Genomic DNA, 19649 nt, shown 5'->3' with positions numbered 1-19649 from the left:
TGTGTCTCGTGTAAGGGATGGTTGCATCGGACAGGTTGTTCTGGGCTTGATCCCAAAACCCGACGTCCACTACGTCCCGTAGTCTACGTCTAAGCGCCCCCCCATTACCTTCCAGCAGCCCCGCTGCTCAGCAAGCCACAACAAGTACCCGCTGCTGCTCGCGCCTTACGGCGCCAACAACTCAAACAGCTGCTACCACTCATAACTACAATCTTCGTAGTAGAGTCGGAAGCAATGCTGAGCAACAGCCCCTGCCCCCTCTTTTCCGGCAGCAATCGTGTAGGTCAGGGAAACAGACTCTTAGTCCCTACCTCCGTTTGCACCGTTTGCCAGCACAGAATATATATGTTTGCGACATCCGCCCAATGCAGCTCCTGCCTCGGGTGGTGCCACTTTCCTAGATGTTCTGGTCTCCGCGACGGCAACCCCTCGGCGGGTTTCATCGCGCCATGTTGCCAGGTCGCAAACCCAAATCATCCGGGTACCCCAATGCTTGCCCAAGGACGCCCAGTCCCAGGGCCACAACAGCAATTGCGTCCTGGCCTTCCTGAACCCAGGCGTAGTCACCCGTCACTTACCCCCAGAGTGGCGACGTCTCCCCTCATGCACTTCAGAATTCTGCAGTTAAACTGTAATGGACTAACTGGGAAGATTACGGAGATAGTCAATTTCATGAAGCGGCACAACATCCGCATTGCTGCGATTCAAGAGACTAAACTCACAGCACGATCTGCATTGCAGTCCTGCTCTGGGTATAATGTCCACAGAAAAGATCGCGAGAGCGGAAATGGAGGCGGCCTCGCGTTTATAATACACCACTCTGTGCAATATCACATATTTGATCCTGGCATCGACCGCAGGGACAACGTCTTAGAACGTCAAGGCCTATCTGTCCGGTCAGGCGATGCAAACCTAGAAATCATCAACATCTACATCCCCCCTGCCACCTGTTGCCCCGGTGGATACCACCCTAATATTAGAGCCTTACTCACTGGAAACAATCGCATTATTTTAGGCGACTTCAATGCCCATCATGATCTATGGCATTCAAATTTGCGGGCGGACAGTAGGGGCGAGATGTTGGCGGATCAAATAGAAGAAACGACGTTCTGTACAATAAACGGAGACGCCCCCACACGTATGGTAGGAAGCTGTCACAGTTCGCCAGATATCTCAATCGTGAGCGCAGAACTCGTAAACTGCGTCAACTGGCAGCCGATGGTATCATTGGCATCCGACCACCTGCCTATACTTGTTTCGCTCGAGCGTACCGCCGACTTCATCGTCACCGAAAAACGCACTTTCATAAACTTTAAAAAAGGAAAGTGGGGAGAATATAAATCCTTTACAGACAACCTCTTTGCTGCCCTCCCTATCCCGACTGATGCCCGCCAAGGGGAGCGTGCCTTTCGCAAGGTCATTGAATCCGCCTCGGCACGTTTCATTCCCGCCGGCAGAATTCCCGAAATCCGGCCCCACTTCCCGGCGGAGGCCGCAAACTTAGCGAGAGAACGTGACCTTATAAGGCAGCTTGATCCAGGCGACCCCCAAATAAGGGATATAAACCAACGCATCAGATTGCTTGTGGATGAACACAAGCGGGCGAAATGGGAGGAGCACCTAAGAGGTTGTAACCTCTCTACCGGTGTGGGTAAACTTTGGTCCACCGTAAAGTCCCTATCGAATCCGACTAAGCACAAAGACAAAGTTTCCATCGCCTTTGGCGACAAAGTGCTGTCGGATGCGAAAAAATGCGCGAGCGCTTTCTGCCGACAATATATAATGCATTCTACGGTCGACAAAGTTAGACGGAGGGCCAACAGACACGCACATAAACACAAATTCAGCGCGTCACCAATCACCATCACCGCTAAAGAGGTTGAGGACGCCATTGGTCGCGCTAAACCATCCAAAGCAGTGGGCCCAGACGGCATAGCCATGCCGATGCTTAAAAGCCTAGGGAAAGAGGGTTTCAAATATTTAGCGCAGGTCTTCAACCTGTCTCTTTCCACCTTTGTCATACCCGAGAAATGGAGAATGGCCAAGGTGATCCCGCTACTAAAGCCTGGTAAACCAGCTAACATAGGAGAGTCGTATCGTCCGATATCTCTCCTATCGCCAGTAGCAAAGACGCTCGAAGCCATTTTGCTCCCTTATTTCCAAGCAAATTTGCAACTAGCCTCCCATCAGCATGGCTTCAGAAAACTCCATAGCACTACCTCCGCGCTAAATGCCATTAGTACCCAGATAAATTGCGGTTTAAATCAAAACCCCCACCATAGAACAGTACTCGTAGCGCTAGACCTATCAAAAGCTTTTGATACGGTCAACCACGGCTCGTTACTGCAAGACCTGGAAGGGTCTACCCTTCCCCCACGTCTTAAAAGGTGGACCGCAAATTATCTGGGTGGTCGGCAGGCATCGGTGCTATTTAGAAACGAAACATCAAAGCCAAGGAGAATTAAACAAGGGGTGCCACAGGGTGGTGTCCTATCCCCACTTTTGTTTAATTTCTACATATCTAAACTACCTTCACCACCGGAAGGAGTCACAATCGTTTCCTACGCCGATGACTGCACAGTAATGGCCACAGGCCCAGGCCCACAGATCGATGAGCTATGCAATAAAATAAACGGCTACCTCCCTGATCTCTCCAGTTTTTTCGCCTCGCGAAACCTGGCATTATCACCGACTAAATCTTCCGCGACCTTATTTACAACATGGACGTCCCAAATGTCGACCATTTTGAACATCCACGTCGATGGCTCTACGCTACCGACTGTCCTACACCCCAAAATCTTGGGTGTGACGTTTGATCAGGATCTACATTTTGGTGAGCACGCAGCCGCAATTGTTCCGAGAATTCAGAGCCGTAACAAAATCCTCAAATCCCTTGCTGGCAGTACCTGGGGAAAAGATAAAGAAACGCTCATGACTACATACAAAGCAATTAGCCAGCCGATTACGTGCTTCGCGTCACCCATATGGTCGCCAAGCCTAAAAATTACCCACTGGAAGAAGCTACAGGCCTGCCAAAATACTGCTCTCAGAATTGCCACGGGCTGTCTTCTTATGTCCCCAGAACACCATCTACATAATGAGGCGAGAATACTCCCCATCAGGGAAAGAAACGAGATGCTGACCAAACAGTTCCTGTTGAATACCCAGAAACCTGGGCATCCCAACAGACATCTGATTGACGAGCCAGCACCGCCTAGGGGCTTAAGGAGTCATCTCCGTAAGCATTTTGAGGAAATACGGCATCTGAGAACACAGCCGTATGAAGCGAAAAAACACAAGCAGGTCCTTGGTGAACTCCACAAACAGGCGTCGGACCTTTATGCCGGGAATTGCCCGGTGAACCCAGTACTCAAAGTAAAGTATCCAAAACTTGTGGAAGAGGAACGCATACTCCCCAGGGAAACGCGTGTCACTCTGGCTCAACTTCGTTCTGGATACTGTAACAGGTTAAACTCTTACCTATCCAGAATCAACCCCGACATACAAAATGTATGCCCCGCTTGCAATGTGTCCCCACATGACACCAACCATCTCTTTAATTGTAATGTGGAACCAACGCCTCTAACACCCCTTTCCCTATGGTCCACCCCTGTTGAAACAGCAAGTTTCCTTGGACTCCCGTTAGAGGATATTGATGACAGTTTGTGATCGGTCGCGTCTGTTAGGTGGGGCGAAGCACTGCTACAACAACAACAACAACATCGATAACGCCCAAAGCCTTCGGGGACTAACCTTATCGCTACAACAAAAACAACAACAACATCAATGTATGTTTCTTGTCAATATGCATGAAATCAGTTGGAAGCCACGCCAAAAAACTTGTAAATGGTATTGGTGCGATAATTTTAATTAAATATATCCCTTATATACATATGTGTACATATATGAAAGCACACGCTGGGTATATAATATTCTGTTTCGCCCGAACTTACGACTTCCTTACTTGTTATATTTATGTTTATTTACATCTCTACTTTTATTCTTATCATCACAATACGTATCGAGGTAAATGTTTGTCTTACTCACATTAACATGGTCCGCAGCTTAATGAAGTCACAATGATCGGGATTTTCCACTTCCACCACACCCCATGGATACAGGCGTCCACGCACTTTCTTGCCCTTTACTTCAAGCAGTGTATTGGCTCCGCATACCGCAAATGGCACAGCCTCTTTTAGCTGTTTAACTTGTTCTTTGTAATCTTCATCCTCATCGGAATCACAATCGGGCAGTGGATATATTTTAATGCCATGATCTTCGATTTCTTGCAAAATACGACATTTAAGACGTAAAATCTCCTTTTTAGTTAGGCAGTCAGCTTTAGCAATCACAGGCACAATATTTACTTTTGAGTGTAACTTCTTCATAAACTCAACATCGAGTGGCTTAAGGCTGTAAAATATAAGAAAGAAAAAGATGAGAGTTTAATAATTAAAACAAGATATTACTGATGTGGAAACTCTTCAGATTAAAACTGCACCAATTATTTATGACACATCTTTGGAAAGCAAAGTTTGCTTGGGAGAAGGTGCTGTAGATCCAATTACTTGTATTCCCATCGGTCTGAACATCAGTACAAGGCAGAGCGGTATTAGGTAACGGTATTAAGTAACGTCCAAAAATTCGCCCATGGTGGAACTCATTTTGAAACGAATTTCACTAGACATTTAAGGCGGTAGTTAACAGCATATATAGGTTAACGACTTATAATGACCCCAGCGGGTTAGGGGGTCAGAATGTCAGAATATACCCGCGGTAGGTATGCCTGTCGTAAGAGGCGACTAAAATACCAGATTCAAGGGGCTGTGTAGCGCAATCCTTCAGGTTGCCAGCGCAATATATAAAAAAAAAAAATAAATGTAAGGCGCGATAACCTCCGAAGAGATCTAAGGCCGAGCTTCTCTTCCAATTTGCGTCGTGCTATTGATTTTCCCTACATAATCTAATAATCTAATCTACAAATCGGCCGAACGGGACCTACATGTTTTATGCCGACTCCGAACGGCATCTGCAAGGCAGATGAGTTTTCACTAAGAGCTTTTCATGGCAGAAATACACCCGGAGCGCTTGCCAAACACTGCCGAGGGGCGACCCCGCTTAGACAAATTTTCTTCTAATTGAAAAACCTTATTTCTAAAATTTTGATGTTTTTTGCCCGGGGTGTTGGCGGGTGGAAAAATAACATGTATTTTAAGCTGTATTACCTTGTAAAATTCATTTAATTCAGGTGTAATTCTGTACAAAGGAAATAGTTAACTTATATTGCAATTATATGATTGTAATTCTAATTATAAGCGTGGTCGCTAAAATACTTGTGCTGCTTGTCCTCCTTGTTCAACGCCGCCAACGAAAAGAAAAGGAAAAGGCAAAGGCTCCAATGCCATGCCTTAACGTCAGTTGAACTCGTGTAGGCGATTTACTTGACATACAGCCACAAGGTTGCATTTTGCAGTAGAATAAATTTGTAACTTTAGGTACTCAAGGGCGTACCGATTTGTTGCGCGCTAACATTCCCCCTTCCGTGAACTTCATGCTCTGGTGTGGGGTTCACTGATTTCAGATCGAGGCGCGCAAGTTTCACCACTGAGCGGGTGACCAAGCTGCTGGAGGTTTTGACTACTGCACTCCTGAATTGCCCGTCAGCGCTGCGTATGACATCTAGTACCCTTCCTCTTACCCATGTGTTCCGCTTTGTGTTCTCGTCTACGATTATGACGATGTCATCTGGAGCGATTGGTACTTCGGGGTTATCGAACCATTTTGCGCGTCTGGTGAGACCCGGTAAGTATTCACGGAGCCATCTTCTCCAAAATCGGTGCTCTAAGTCGCCGGCACTGCGAAAGCTTTCGTTCAGCTGTGTAGGAAGACCTACGTCGATGTCATCTTTTTCTCTTATGCCGCTTGAATTGCCAAGTAGGAAATGATTTGGCGTCAGAGTCTCGCTTTCGTGTGAGTCAAGCGGAATATACGTTAGTGGTCGCATGTTGATGATGCTCTCAACGTCGGCTAGGGCAGCTCTCAGCACTTCTTCGCGTAAACCACTTTTTGGTAATGTGCCCATCAAGACTGATTTCACCGAGCGAACCATGCGCTCCCATGCCCACCCATATGTGGCGCTGCTGGTGGTATAAAGGACCATTCGATTTCAGGATATTTTGCATAATAGCGTCAGACGATATTTTCTCGATCTCTTCCGCCAGTATTCGACTGGCGCCTCTAAAATTGGTCCCATTGTCGGATAGAATTCGCCTGGGAACGCCTCTTCTGGCAATGAACAACTTCAAAATGAGGAGAAATGAGTCAGTCGAGAGTGATGGCGCAAGCTCAATGTGGACGGCTCGAATGGTCATACACGTAAACACAACGCCCCACCGTTTCTCATACCTTCTTCCTGCCATCACATCGAAGGGTCCAAAATAGTCAACCCCTGTGTATGCGAAGGGGTGAGTAAATGCTGCAAGGCGATCTGCCGGAAGTCTGCCCATTTCTGGTGGATTTGGCGTGGCCCGTTGGTTGCGACATTGTTGACAGACCTTTGCAACCGCTTTCACTAATGCACGTAATCCCGGAATGCAGAATCGCTGCCTCATCTCATTTACCACTATCTCGTTGTGATGGTGATGGAATTTGCGGTGGTAGAAGTCTGCGCTGAGATTTGTAACGCTGTGATGCCGCGGGAGAATTATCGGCTGTTTTAGATCTGATGGCACTCCCCTTGCTTCGTCGATTCGTCCCTTTACGCGCAGTAGACCGTACTTATCTGTGAATGGAGAAAGTTTGTAAATTGAGCTTTTACGACTTACCCCGCCGGTTCTCAGTTGATTGAGTTCTTCGCTGTAACATTCGCGCTGGCACATACGAAATATCAGAAGCTCGGCACTTTTACAAGTCGTATCGTAGAGCAGTATCTGAGTTATAGGGTTTATGACCGGAGCTCTTATAGTCGATCGAAGAAAACGGAGAACGCACATCTGTGCTGAACGTAGTTTCTCCCATTTGCTGAATCTTTTGGGATCTGGTGATGCACCCTCTTCAACCGAGATGTCAGCTGCTATGTGCTGTATCGTTTCCAGGGTGGATTGCGATTGTTGTATTTCGGATGTGTGCCAGGAAGTGTCCGGTAGTCTCAGAAACTCAGGTCCCGTAAACCATCTGTCAGCGTTATTAACGTCGAGTTTGGGATTCCACTTAGTGGCGTCGTCCGCGACGTTGTGCTTTGATGGCACCCACCGCCATTCGTTGACTTGTGATTCTTCTAAGATTTCGCCGACACGTACGGCCACAAATTGGTGGAACTTTCTGGTGCCAGACCTTATCCAGCATAACACGCCCTTCGAATCGGACCAGAAGATACGACGGCTAATATGTATAGAGATCTCTTGTTGTATAAATTTAGCGAGCCGAAGCCCAAGAATTGCAGCCATCAGCTCAAGCCTCGGAACAGACAGCGGCTTCAATGGGGCAACTCTGGTTTTTGATGCTACTAGGCTGCACTGAACATCGCCGATTACGTTGGAACGCAGGAATGCTACAGCCGCATATGCTGATACACCGGCGTCTACAAAAACATGCAGCTGATTATCGTCACTACGGTTCGCCAAGACATAGCAGCGTGGAATTCGGATGTCGTTAATGTATTTCAGCTTACGCACCCACTGCCACCACGCCGATCGTTCTTTGTTATGCACGGGCTCGTCCCAGGCCACCCCTGACCGCCAAACATCTTGCAGAACTGCCTTAGCCTCGATCACAAAAAAGCCTAGCAGACTCAAGGGATCGAATATCGTCATCACCACTTGGAGCATTTGCCTCTTCGTTGGTATGCTTGATTCATCAAAAACATCCGGCTTGAAATTATGTTTGAAGGTTAACTCGTCACTGTTCGGCAGCCACCACATGCCGAGAACCTTTTGGAATTCCGAACTTGGCTCGTCAAAGCACTTGTTTATGGACTCTGATCCTCCCATGAGTGCCTGCACAACTCGCGCAGAATTTGACAGCCAACTCCGCATCTCGAACCCGCCTTCACCGTGGATGTGGCGGACATCATTAGCTAAGCGAATCATCTCATCTTCGTCGTCTACGCTATGCAGCCAATCGTCCACAAATGTGTTTTGAACGATTGCTGCCACTGCTTGAGGAAGCTCCTTCTCGAAACGTTGCGCATTTTTATCCTTTATATAGTTGGCTAAAGATGGGGAGCAAGACGCTCCAAACGTCATTACGGTCATAGTCAATACATCAGGTCGCCGGCTGGTATCGCCATCCCTCCATAGAAACTGTTGCGCCACCTGGTCCTCTTTCCTCACATGTATTTGGTGGAACATTTCACGGATGTCCCCGCATATAGCCACCGGTCGTTCGCGAAACCGCATTAAAACACCCACCATTGATCGTAAGAGGTCAGGGTCTGTAAGCAATACGTCGTTCAGGCTTGTATTTTGCACCTTGGCCGCCGCATCCCATACGATTCGTCTCTTATTTTTGTTAACATTCATGACGGTGAACATTGGTATGAACCAGGACTTACCTCCTTTAGTGACTTCGTCGGCGGAAAGCTTTCGAGCGTACCCCTTGTCGATGTAGTGATTCATTTTCTCAATGACGAATTCTTTCAACTCGGCGTACTTTTCCATCTTTCTTTCAAGACATTGAAGTCGATGATAAGCCATTTGGAAGGAGACGGGTAAATCAATTATGTCGTATCTCCATAAGAGGCCAGTTTCCCACTTCTTTTCGTATGGTTTATATTTGACTGTATTCTGCATTATGGTATATGCTCGTTCGTCTGCCTTTGGCCTGAGCGGTTTGACGGTGGGACTGGTACCTATTGATTCTATGGAAAAATATGTCCTCATCAAGTTGTCCACTTGATTATCTCGTGTACAGGGGCATACGTGCAACAAGCTTTCCTCTAATGGATGATCGGAATTTTTATGGCCATATACCGACCAGCCTAACTTGCAACGCGCAGCTACTAGATCATCACCCTCGACTTCGTGTACCTCTATCGGAATGGAGAGCTTTGTGTTATCCAAACCTATCAACAAACGTGCTCTGCAATTAGTGTATGGTACAATAGGCAGTGGTCTCAAGTGATGGTGCTCTGCCAGCTCTTCAGCGTTTAAAGATTGTTGCGGTAGCTCTAGGTTAGTGATGGTGCGCACGTTACGCATACGGTATCGTGATGAGTTTTCTCCTCTGCCAGATATTTCGCAGCCTACAAACTTCGAATTAGCCTCTTGTTGAGTGATATCGCCTGTCCATCTTAAACAAAGTTCTTCGCTGGGACCGTCAAGCCCCAAGTGCTCGGCCAAACTATTGTCCATCAATGTGCATGATGCTCCTTCATCAATCAGGGCAAACGTTTATAAAGTTGATTTTGGTCCATAAAGAGTCACCGGAATGTAGCGGAAGATTGCTCTTTTGAATTTACGCTGATGGAATAGCACTGTGGGCCCGTCATTATTGTTCACCTTGCTGTTGTCAGCTGCAGATGATCGACTATGTAATAGGGGGTTGTGGGCCATTCTACAACCGTCAACTCCGCACTCTTTCTTGGATGCACAGCGCCGAAGCAAATGCGTTTCGAAGCAACGGATGCATAGTTTTTTGTCCTTCACCACCTGCCAACGTTCATTTCTGCTCTTTGCCTTGAAGGTTGACACTCGGAGAGATTATGGTCGTTGCCGCACAGATGACAGGGAGGTTTTGTTCTATCATGCCCTTTAGAGTTACTGTCGTGAATGAGGACTCTTTCTTTGTTGCCCCTTCGTCCCACCTTTTCTTCCCCAGTCGTATAAGTGGGAGAACTAAGTGGTGTCACTTGGCTGGCGCACGATGCTAGGCCGAAAAGCCAATCGTCAAATGCTATAATGTCGACGCGAGCTGTGGTCATTCGACGGCGACCCCAATCTAGTTTCATATCCCCTGGAAGTTTGACCAGCAACTCATTTATCAACATTGGATCATTGAGATAGTCGCTAAGACCCAACGCCTGCATCGTTGCCCTATAATTTTGAACGGCCAGAGCGAGATCGATTAAAGTGTGGAACCGATCAGTTTTTACTGTTGGCATTTGTCTCAACTTGCGCTGGAGTGTATCGTGGATTACATCGTGTCGCCCGAAAAGCATGCGCAATGTAGCAATGGCAAGGTGAACGGTGGAGGGCATCATTAGTTTCCCTCTCACAGCTTCTAGAGCCGCCCCGCGTAGTGACTTTTGAAGTCGAATTAGATTTTCCTGTTCGGTAAACCCACAACGCTCAGTTGATTGCTCGTAGTTCGTGATGAAGAGTGGCCACTCCTCTGGTTTTCCAGAGAAGGGTGGCAGATCTTTACTAAGCACGTGTCGTGCTGCCGCTTGCGATGGTGTCAGGCTTACGTCGAGATTGTACCGAGGCTGCGTTATAGACCACCCCACGTGCTGTCGCTGACGGGCGCTAAACCTCCATGTGGTTGCCCGGACCAGCCGTGCACTGGTGAGACAGGTTGATATGGTGCGGCAGCGCCATATGTTCCTATATGTGCAGTGCCTACGTTTGCCTGTGATGTATCGAATGGCAATTGCGATGCATGTTGGTCGTTACCCCCTTGAATGGATGTGAAAATGGTACTATTTGGTCCGTGACGGCTCTGACCGTACACGCACCCAGATGGGTGAGCAAACGTTGTGTTTAGCTGAGGTTTACCAATATAAGAGGGTACACCATTATAAAGATATTGGTTATGCATCATATGTGTGCTAGTATAACATGGCTGTTGATTTATGGGTACACCCAGGCCTCCGAGCCCGGCATGTAGCGATGTGTATGGTGACATTTGGTAAGCACTATTCGTGGAAAATATTCCGGGCACACTCGCTGGTATTGTGGTGGCAGTTGTTCCAATTGATAAATTGCCCCCCCGTAACGTGCGACTGCGAATTACTGCTGAATGCACCAATAAGCGGGGGTGCATCACTAACAAGGGCAACTTCGGAATTTTGCAAGTCATTCATGGCAAAATGGTGGGTGCGTAGAAATTCCCAACAATATATTTTCCACAACGTGCTTTCGGTTGTCGTTTACCACAAGTATTTTAGAATGTTGGCGGGTGGAAAAATAACACGTATTTTAAGCTGTATTACCTTGTAAAATTCATTTAATTCAGGTGTAATTCTTTACAAAGGAAATAGTTAACTTATATTGCAATTATATGATTGTAATTCTTATTATAAGCGTGGTCGCTAAAATACTTGTGCTGCTTGTCCTCCTTGTTCAACGCCGCCAGCGAAAAGAAAAGGCAAAGGCTCCAATGCCATGCCTTAACGTCAGTTGAACTCGTGTAGGCGATTTACTTGACATACAGCCACAAGGTTGCATTTTGAAGTAGAATAAATTTGTAACTTTAGGTACTCAAGGGCGTACCGATTTGTTGCGCGCTAACACGGGGTGTGAACCCAGGGCATACGGTGTGGTAGGCGGAGCACGCTACCATCACACCACGGTGACCACCATCACATCGATAACACTCCCCAAAGCCTTCGGGGAGTAACCTTATCGATACAACAACAACAACAGTACAAATAATGTGTACTGAGTCCGTCCGGCGATCGCTCTAGAGCTTTAGGGACTATATATTTGAGTCCCATTGACCTGAAGTAGTACTACATGTGAGAAGGTTTTCCTTTTATAAACCGAAAAATAATTTATTAATGAAGATTTGAATTACTTGATTTCACATTCAACTCAATTAATGTGCTTTAGAGAACCTAAGTATGTAGTTATGACAACTTGTACGAAAGATAGCTTTATTGGTACAGCGTGGAGTGTGTCTGTCTACTCTAACATTTCGCTAATAGAAAGCCCAGTTTCCTTAGGCTACTGTTGTATTGGGGTCTACTTAAAAAGATCGTTCGTCCTTAATTGGCCTCGGAATGTCGCTGAAGTTCTTTAAAAGAGTTCGTTTGAATTTTATTGACCATCTTCTTTGAGATTTTGAAGGTATCTTTGTAAACTTGGCTGGATGCCGTCAGTTTTGCTTGAATCAAACATTGCTTACGGTTCTTTTTTTGTAGGCCTACCGTTGTTATCACTGAATTTTCTTTGTCCGAGAAAGAATTGGTTCAAGAGACCGCATTACATAAATAAATAAATGTAAGGCGCGATAACCTCCGAAGAGATCTAAGGCCGAGCTTCTCTTCCAATTTGCGTCGTGCTCCTCTTGATTTTCCCTACAAATTGGCCGGACGGGACCTACATGTTTTATGCCGACTCCGAACGGCATCTGCAAGGCAGATGAATTTACACCCGGGGCGCTTGCCAAACACTTCCGAGGGGCGACCCCGCTTAGAAAAATTTTCTTCTAATTGAAAAACCTTATTTCTAAAATTTTGATGTTGCTTTGCCCGGGGTGCGAACCCAGGGCATACGGTGTGATAGGCGGAGCACGCTACCATCGCACCACGGTGGCCGCCAACAACCGCATTACATTATCACACAAAAAATAATTCATGTAAAGTGCGCTAGATATTATTTTTGTAGTGATAAGGAGACTCCTTAAACCACGTTGAACCTTCTAAGGCTTTCAACCCACTCCTTGACTGAGGAACTTCGGGTCGCCAGATACACACATTATAAATTAAGGGGATTGGCCACGGAAAAATGAGATTGATAATTGGGTTGAAGAAGCTAAAAATTGCGCTGTCAACCCCTTTGAAAACTGATAATTCTAAGGTTCTAATGACAACATTTCTTACATACCCATGCCCGAAAGGCGATATGAAATAGAAACAGCAGTGTATACGATTGTCCACAATATTACGCCGATTTAAGCCGCTCTCATCTCGCAAAAAGCGTTCATATTGTTCGTCAATATACTCGAGTATGGCGCTAAAACTATCCGAGTTATCGATGGCATCACCAAAGCCGGGTGTATCCACAACTGTTAAACGCAACTTTACGCCACGTTCTTCAATCTCAACTGTAGATGCCTCTAATTTTACTGTTTGTTTTTGTTTTTCTAATGCAAACAAATAGAAAAAAGATTAATAAGAAGAATTAAAAACAAAAATTTTTTTAAAACTCACCAATGGCGTCTGGTATTACGCGCTCTGGATATAAATCTGTTAGGAACAAACTATTCACCAGTGTCGATTTCCCCAGTCCCGATTCACCGACCACCATCAATGTGAATTCGAAACCCTTTTTTACCGATTTGCGATGCACCTGATTCGGTAAATTAGCAAAACCGACATAACCAGGCGTTTCAATACTCGAAAACTGTAAATAAATGAAGTGAGAGATATACATACATACATATATTTGATTAAGAGGAAGATACAAATAATCAAAAGGGTTACTGTTTATACAAGCTCTGCAAAAAAATGGAAGACAGCCACACAAAGGTATAATGGCTACGTTCGAACTGGTGCTAATTTAGGGCATCACAATGGTAAACGTGTCAGTTAAAAGCACTGAACTAAAGCTAGTACCGTCTCTTAGTTCGGAACTAGTGCGATTCTATACTATACGGATTCTTTTCCTACAAATTGGCGAGACAGGACCTAAATATTCCATGCTAACTTCGCACGGTATCTGCAAGGGAGATACATTTTCACTGGGAAGCTTTTAATGGCAGCAATACACTCGACCACACTTTGACACAGTCAAGCACGGCATGTTACTCCAAAAGAAAGAAGGTTCAGCCCTTCCCTTTTGTCTAAAAATATAAACCGCAAATAATCTGAATTGTCGGCAAACGTCTGTTCTATTTAGGAACAAAACCTTAAACCCTAGGAGAATTTAACAGGGGGTGCCACATGGTGGTGTCTGTTTAATTTCTACATATGAAAGCTGCTTTCCCAACCAAGATTTATTATCATTTCCCACACCAACGACTGCACGATAATGGCAACAGGACCTGGCCCTCCAATAGGCGAATTAGTTTCTAGAATAAACAGCTATCTCCCCAGTCTTTCTGGTTCGACTTAGTACTATCACCAATCAAATACTCACCCCCAGTTAGGGGTTTTTGAATAAACCCGCGGCAGGTACGCCTGTCGAAACAGCCACACAGAAATGATTCAAGGGGTTAAAAAAAATAAATGTAAGGCGCGATAACCTCCGAAGAGATTTTAGGCCGAGCTTCTCTTCCAATTTGCGTCGTGCTCCTCTTGATTTTCCCTACAAATTGGCCGGACGGCACCTACATGTTTTATGCCGACTCCGAACGGCATCTGCAAGGCAGATGAGTTTTCACTGAGAGCTTTTCATGGAAGAAGTGCACTCGGAGCGCTTGTCAAACACTGCCGAGGGGCGACCCCGCGTATGTACCGTACCCCGCGGAACGTACCGTATCTATGTATATCCGCCAAAGAACCATCAGCATCGATAACACTCCCCAAAATCTTCAGAGTGTCTTTATGGCTACAACAATAACGGTCACTCTATTTACGACGTGGAAGGAGCAGATGACGCAAATATTGGACGTTCATGTCAATGGTGTTACGCTACCGACTGTCAGTCACCTAAATGTCTTAGGCGCACCGTTCGATAACACTCTCACCTTCAAGGAGCATGCCTCCAAAATGTTATACAAAGTAACTACAACGCCGCAACATAATCCTCAAGTCGCTTTCGCTAGGGGAAAAGATAAAGAAACGTTGCCAACCACTCACAAAGCAATTGGCCGGCGGCTCATATGCTACGCGTCACCAGTCTGCTCGTCCGGTCTTAAAAACACACAATGGAAAATAATGTAAGCCTGCCAAAACGCTGCACTGATAACTGCCACCGGATATCTTCTTATGACTCATGAACATCATCTATATAGTGAAGCAAAAGAGCTCACCATAAAAGAGCATAACGAAATGCTGTATAGAAAGTTTTTGCTAAATTTTCAAAACCTGGACACCCTAGCAAGCAACTGCTTGATCTAGTCCCGTCTCCAATAGGGATAAGGAAACATATCCGCAAGCACTATGATGATCCAGATAAGCATAATGCGGACCTAAGCGAAATCCACACAGAATCGGCAAACACCTTTGCTAGCTCGCGTCCGTCTAAAGAAATGGAGTTGTGTGACAAATTTAATTAAACCACCGTATAGTTTATCCTGAAAGATATTCATGAAACTTTATAAATTTGCTTATTATATAATATTACCTTTTTATAATATAACTAATTTCAAATTGTATTACGTATTCATAATAGTTTTTACTAACTACTGCTCAAAGCCGTAGCTTCAAAAGTGATAGCAATGCTCTGGCTCTGTTATAAGCAATATTGGGGTCTATTTCGGGATACTTCCGGGGCCAGAAGATCTTGATCACTTGATGATTTTATGATGATACTGAGGACTATTTTGGGGCTCTTACGGGGCCACTTCCCCAGAGTCATCGTAAAAATACCCCGGGAGTAACCCGAAATGAACCAAAAATAGACCCCAAAGTGATCCCCAAATTACTCTCGAATGATGTCGAAATGACCCCGAAGTAGTCTCCAAAACCATCCCGAAATTACCACGATATGGTCCTTAATGACCCCGGGAGAACCCCGAACTAGTCCCAAAGATCATCAGGAAATTACCAAAAAATGACCTCGAAACGACTCCGGAAGAACCACGAAATAATCCCCTACTGAACCCGAAATAGTCCCAAAATGATCCCGAAAGGACCCATAAATAGTCTATAAAACCATCTCGAATTTATCCAGAAGTGATCTCTTAATTTTTGCAGTCTCCGAGCGAAATCTGCAAGGCAGATGAACTTTCGCCGATAAGCTTTAATGGCACAAATCCACTCGGAGTGTTTGCCAAATCACTTTCAAGGGGCGACCCCGATTAAAAAAAAAACTTTTTTCTTATTGAAAAAACTTTTTTCTAAATTTTTTATGTAGTAGGCGGAGAACGCTACCACCACACCACGGCGGCAAAAATATTAAGTTATCAATTAATAGTACAGTTTAAAAGCTTTCGATACATAAAGACTTTGCCATATTTGAAAGTCAGTACCGTTGCTCCCGCTATTTCCAATATCAAAAACCCATCTCTAATTTGTAAGTTTGCAAAATTAAATTGAATGTAACAAAATGTAATTAATGCCCCAGACACTGACCGACTCCAGTCACAGTGAGCGCGTGCTTGTGGTGGATTTGTGGCTGCTTATAGGGACAGTCGGTTAAACTTTGTTTGTCAGTTTGTCAATGGCGGAAACGTGATGCCGCATTGGCCTCGTGTTTTAAAAGCTGGCGCGACAGCATACAAGTAAAATGGAAATCGATTTTTTTTCTTTTGGCAGCGCTGTTGTTGCATTAAATGAATTGAAGATAGTTAAGTTTTGCTTGCTAAGCGTTTAGGGTGTATACAAGGTGATAGGGTGGGGTTACATTGGGTGGACACTATACTCAAAGATGTTGGAGCTTACTTGGATAAAGAAATTGTATTTGAGATATCACATTTTTTAGCATGGCCAGTTTCAACACTTTCGTTTGGTTCTTACAAAAAGCAAGATTATGAAGCCTAAAATGACGGAATGATTTAACAGCGCTATCTGCTGCCGGTTGAGGGTATGTCCATATTCAAAGTGATCGAGGACGAATTAGGAGTGCAAAGGATACTAAGCCCACTACAACCAGGACATTATTAGAAGAAAGAGGGATGCGTCTAAGGCCCGGTTTATCAGTAGTTGGTTAAGCTAAGCTTAAACTCTAGTCAAATTTAAACTCCAGTTAAACTACGGAGCAGTTTTTCAGTCACAGTTTAAGGCCGCCTTTGTCATTGGTTTTTTTGTTATCTAGATAATTTGTAGCTGGATTTTGCTTACCCAACAAACATGGAAAAAAATTCTCCAGCGAAATATATATCTAGTTCCGGAAGTGATATCCAACATCATTTGTTAATTATTCTTAAACCAGATCGTTCTCGAGTTAATATCCAACTTCATTCTCCAATCAATATCCAACCTTTGAGAAGTTTTGTAAAATTAGAAGTTTTCGAGTTGATCTACAACGTCAATAATATTTTCCAATTATTATCCTAATTTCGAAAGATTTTGAGCAATGTTCAGTTCTCAAATGAATATTCAACACATTTCTCCAGTTGATATCCTACATTGCATATCGAGTTGAGGTGGAGTTGAAAAAAATCTCCAAGGTGGTACCACCAAAATCAACAGCTGTTTATTGTGAGAAATACCTACAGGAATTCACTAAATTATAACGATACGATTTGCCGAGATTTTAATTAACGATTTTGTCCCTTGCCTTATCGATTGTACTATTCACTAACTTAGTTTTAAGGACTCGAAATAAATGACATTTAAATTTCGTTTTAATAGTAGAAAGGTGGCAGCACAGCTTAACGAAACCTAAAAAATGCGAAAAGCACAAAAGGAATACCAAAAATAAATAAATTCCGTATACTAAGCGCTTTTAAAAGTCATTATTGTGCAAGTTTTTACCTATTTTAACAAAAGGTAAGTAAATGCGGTTTTAATTTCTTTTTATTCTCTGTTGATATCGCAGTTATTCTTGTACCCCTTAATTGACCATCAAGTTGAGAAATAATATCATGAGCCAAGTCTGGGGTTAATCGGTACAGCTTTCGAAACTCCGTTGCATTCAAGTGGAATGGGTTATCCACTTCTCTAAGAAGGCGTCTGTCTTAGTAATTCTTCATCTTGTGATAAAACGTACGTACAAGTACTCAAATGCCATTTGATTTATAAATAAAGCAACTTTTCGTGTTTGAAAGTATTTAATTAAAGTTCCGATTTTCTATTTTAACTAAAATTGCCAGAAATATTAATTTCGTGATTTTTAACGCAGCCAATTTACTTGCCGTTTATTTAATTAATATTAATAATTATTCAATTAGTTGAAAATTTTTCTAAGCGGGGTCGTCCCTCGGCAGTGTTTGGCAAGCACTCCAAGTGTATTTCTGCCATGAAAAGCTCTCAGTGAAATCTCATCTACCTTGCCGATTCCGTTCGGAGTCGGAATAAAACAAGTAAGTCCCGTTCCGCCAATTTGTAGGAAAAATTAAAAGGGGCACGACGCAAATTGGAAGAGAAGCTCAGCCTAAAATCACTTCGGAGGTTATCGCGCCTCACATTTATTTATTTTTTAAATTATATATTTTTCATTTTATTTTCGTGTAAATTCTGTAGTATGGAATCTTACATTTGAGTCCAGTTAGAGAAACACAAGTTGTTAATGAAATTGTTTAAACTTCAGTAATAGCATTTTTTGCTTAATAAAAAATCCCCTCTTTTGCTGAGTACGCTATGATTCTCCAGTTGAGCCACTGTTTCGAAACAACTCTTGAGATTTTAGAAGTATGCCTAGTTATCAACATGAGCTCTAATGGTACTCAAGCCGAAATGCTTGTTGGGTATATTCGACGCCATTTCGAACGAACGCAAATAAATGATAGGTTGACTAGAGTTTAACCCTGCCAGATCGACCGCTTAAGCTCAGCTTAAACGTCAGTTAAAGTAGACAGAAAAACTGCAGAATACGTTTAAGCGTAGTTTAACTGACAAACTGAGTTGAACTTGTACTGAAAAACCGGGCCTACGTGGTTGACAATCTTTGGTCGTATATCGAAATCCGGTGGTCAAGCTCAGAAGAATTAAGCAAAGGTTCCAACATGGTGATATTTCTGTCTTGAAACTCCCTTAGATGCCAATGCTCGAATCTGGGAATCAGACTACCCATTTATAATGGCTTCAAGAGTATAGTTACAATTAAATTCCAGATTACATTCAGAGACATAAGTCCAGTAACATGCATATTGTTAAGGTGCAGCTTGTATCCTGTCTATTGGTTTTTTTAACAAACCAGACCCTACACACGCTTCGCTGGGTTGAATATTCGTTTAGCCACTGCCACAAAGTCCATTAAACTACTGAGTTCATTACAGCAAACAATGTGCCAACGCGCAGCATGGATTGTCGGGAAAGCAACAACAATTCCGCTTGCTATGTTCGTAAAGCTGTGCTGATGTCGATTTAATGAAATTTCATGTGAAAATTTGTGGTGAATTATAATACATTAAATATTTATTTGTAGATGCATTTGATAAACCGCTGGCCGTCGTGGTATGAGGTAATGTGCTGGTCAACCATACTAATCATACTGAAGGAATCAGGTTCAAGTGACGAAAAAGGTTAGGTTAGGTTGAAGTGGTCGGTCAATAAGACCTCACATAGACTTAATGTGTCCATAGTGTTAGCAGAATTTGTTTGACGACCCAACGTAAGAACCCCAATCAGTTGCCAGTACTTATGTTATAGAATATAACTCCGTCCCCTTGGCAAAAACTAGAAGTTTTATAGGACCTAGCTTAATTGCTGCTTCGAAACCTGGAAGCTCTGACGCCCCAATACCTGGTGCCTTTACTTGGCGAGCGCAGGATATGAACACAGAACTTGCTCAACTGTTTCTTCCTGCAGTTCGCACTTCCTACATCTGCTGTTAGTGACGAGGCCTAACTTTTAAGCATGTCATGCCAGAAGGCAGTGTCCAGTTAGTATGCCCTTCGTGAGCCTTAAGACTTCTATCTTCAGAGATAAGAGATATGAGCCACTTTATGAGTTTAATATCGTAAGATTAGCATGCACATGATCTTAGAAACAGCCCTACGCT

At 44.1% G+C, this 19649-nt stretch overlaps 1 protein-coding gene across 5 annotated transcripts in view; it reads right to left on the bottom strand.

Annotated features, from left to right (window-relative positions):
* Septin1 (Septin 1) overlaps positions 1-19649 on the bottom strand; it is a 63237-nt gene that overhangs the window by 2054 nt on the left and 41534 nt on the right. For 4 of the 5 annotated variants that reach the window (XM_067780864.1, XM_067780865.1, XM_067780867.1 and 1 more), the window contains 3 exons: positions 13091-13283; positions 12765-13023; positions 4048-4413 (listed from right to left, as the gene is read on the bottom strand). In XM_067780864.1, coding sequence (XP_067636965.1) covers positions 4048-4413; positions 12765-13023; positions 13091-13283 — 818 coding nt within the window. Of the gene's footprint in view, positions 1-4047; positions 4414-12764; positions 13024-13090; positions 13284-16825; positions 16910-19649 lie in introns of those variants that run through there. The other variant, XM_067780866.1, reaches the window with a different exon arrangement.

Source organism: Eurosta solidaginis, chromosome 4, assembly GCF_040869045.1.
Source record: "Eurosta solidaginis isolate ZX-2024a chromosome 4, ASM4086904v1, whole genome shotgun sequence".
In the NCBI taxonomy this organism is placed as follows: Eukaryota; Metazoa; Arthropoda; class Insecta; order Diptera; family Tephritidae; genus Eurosta; species Eurosta solidaginis.
This window is presented reverse-complemented; position numbering and strand designations above follow the sequence as displayed.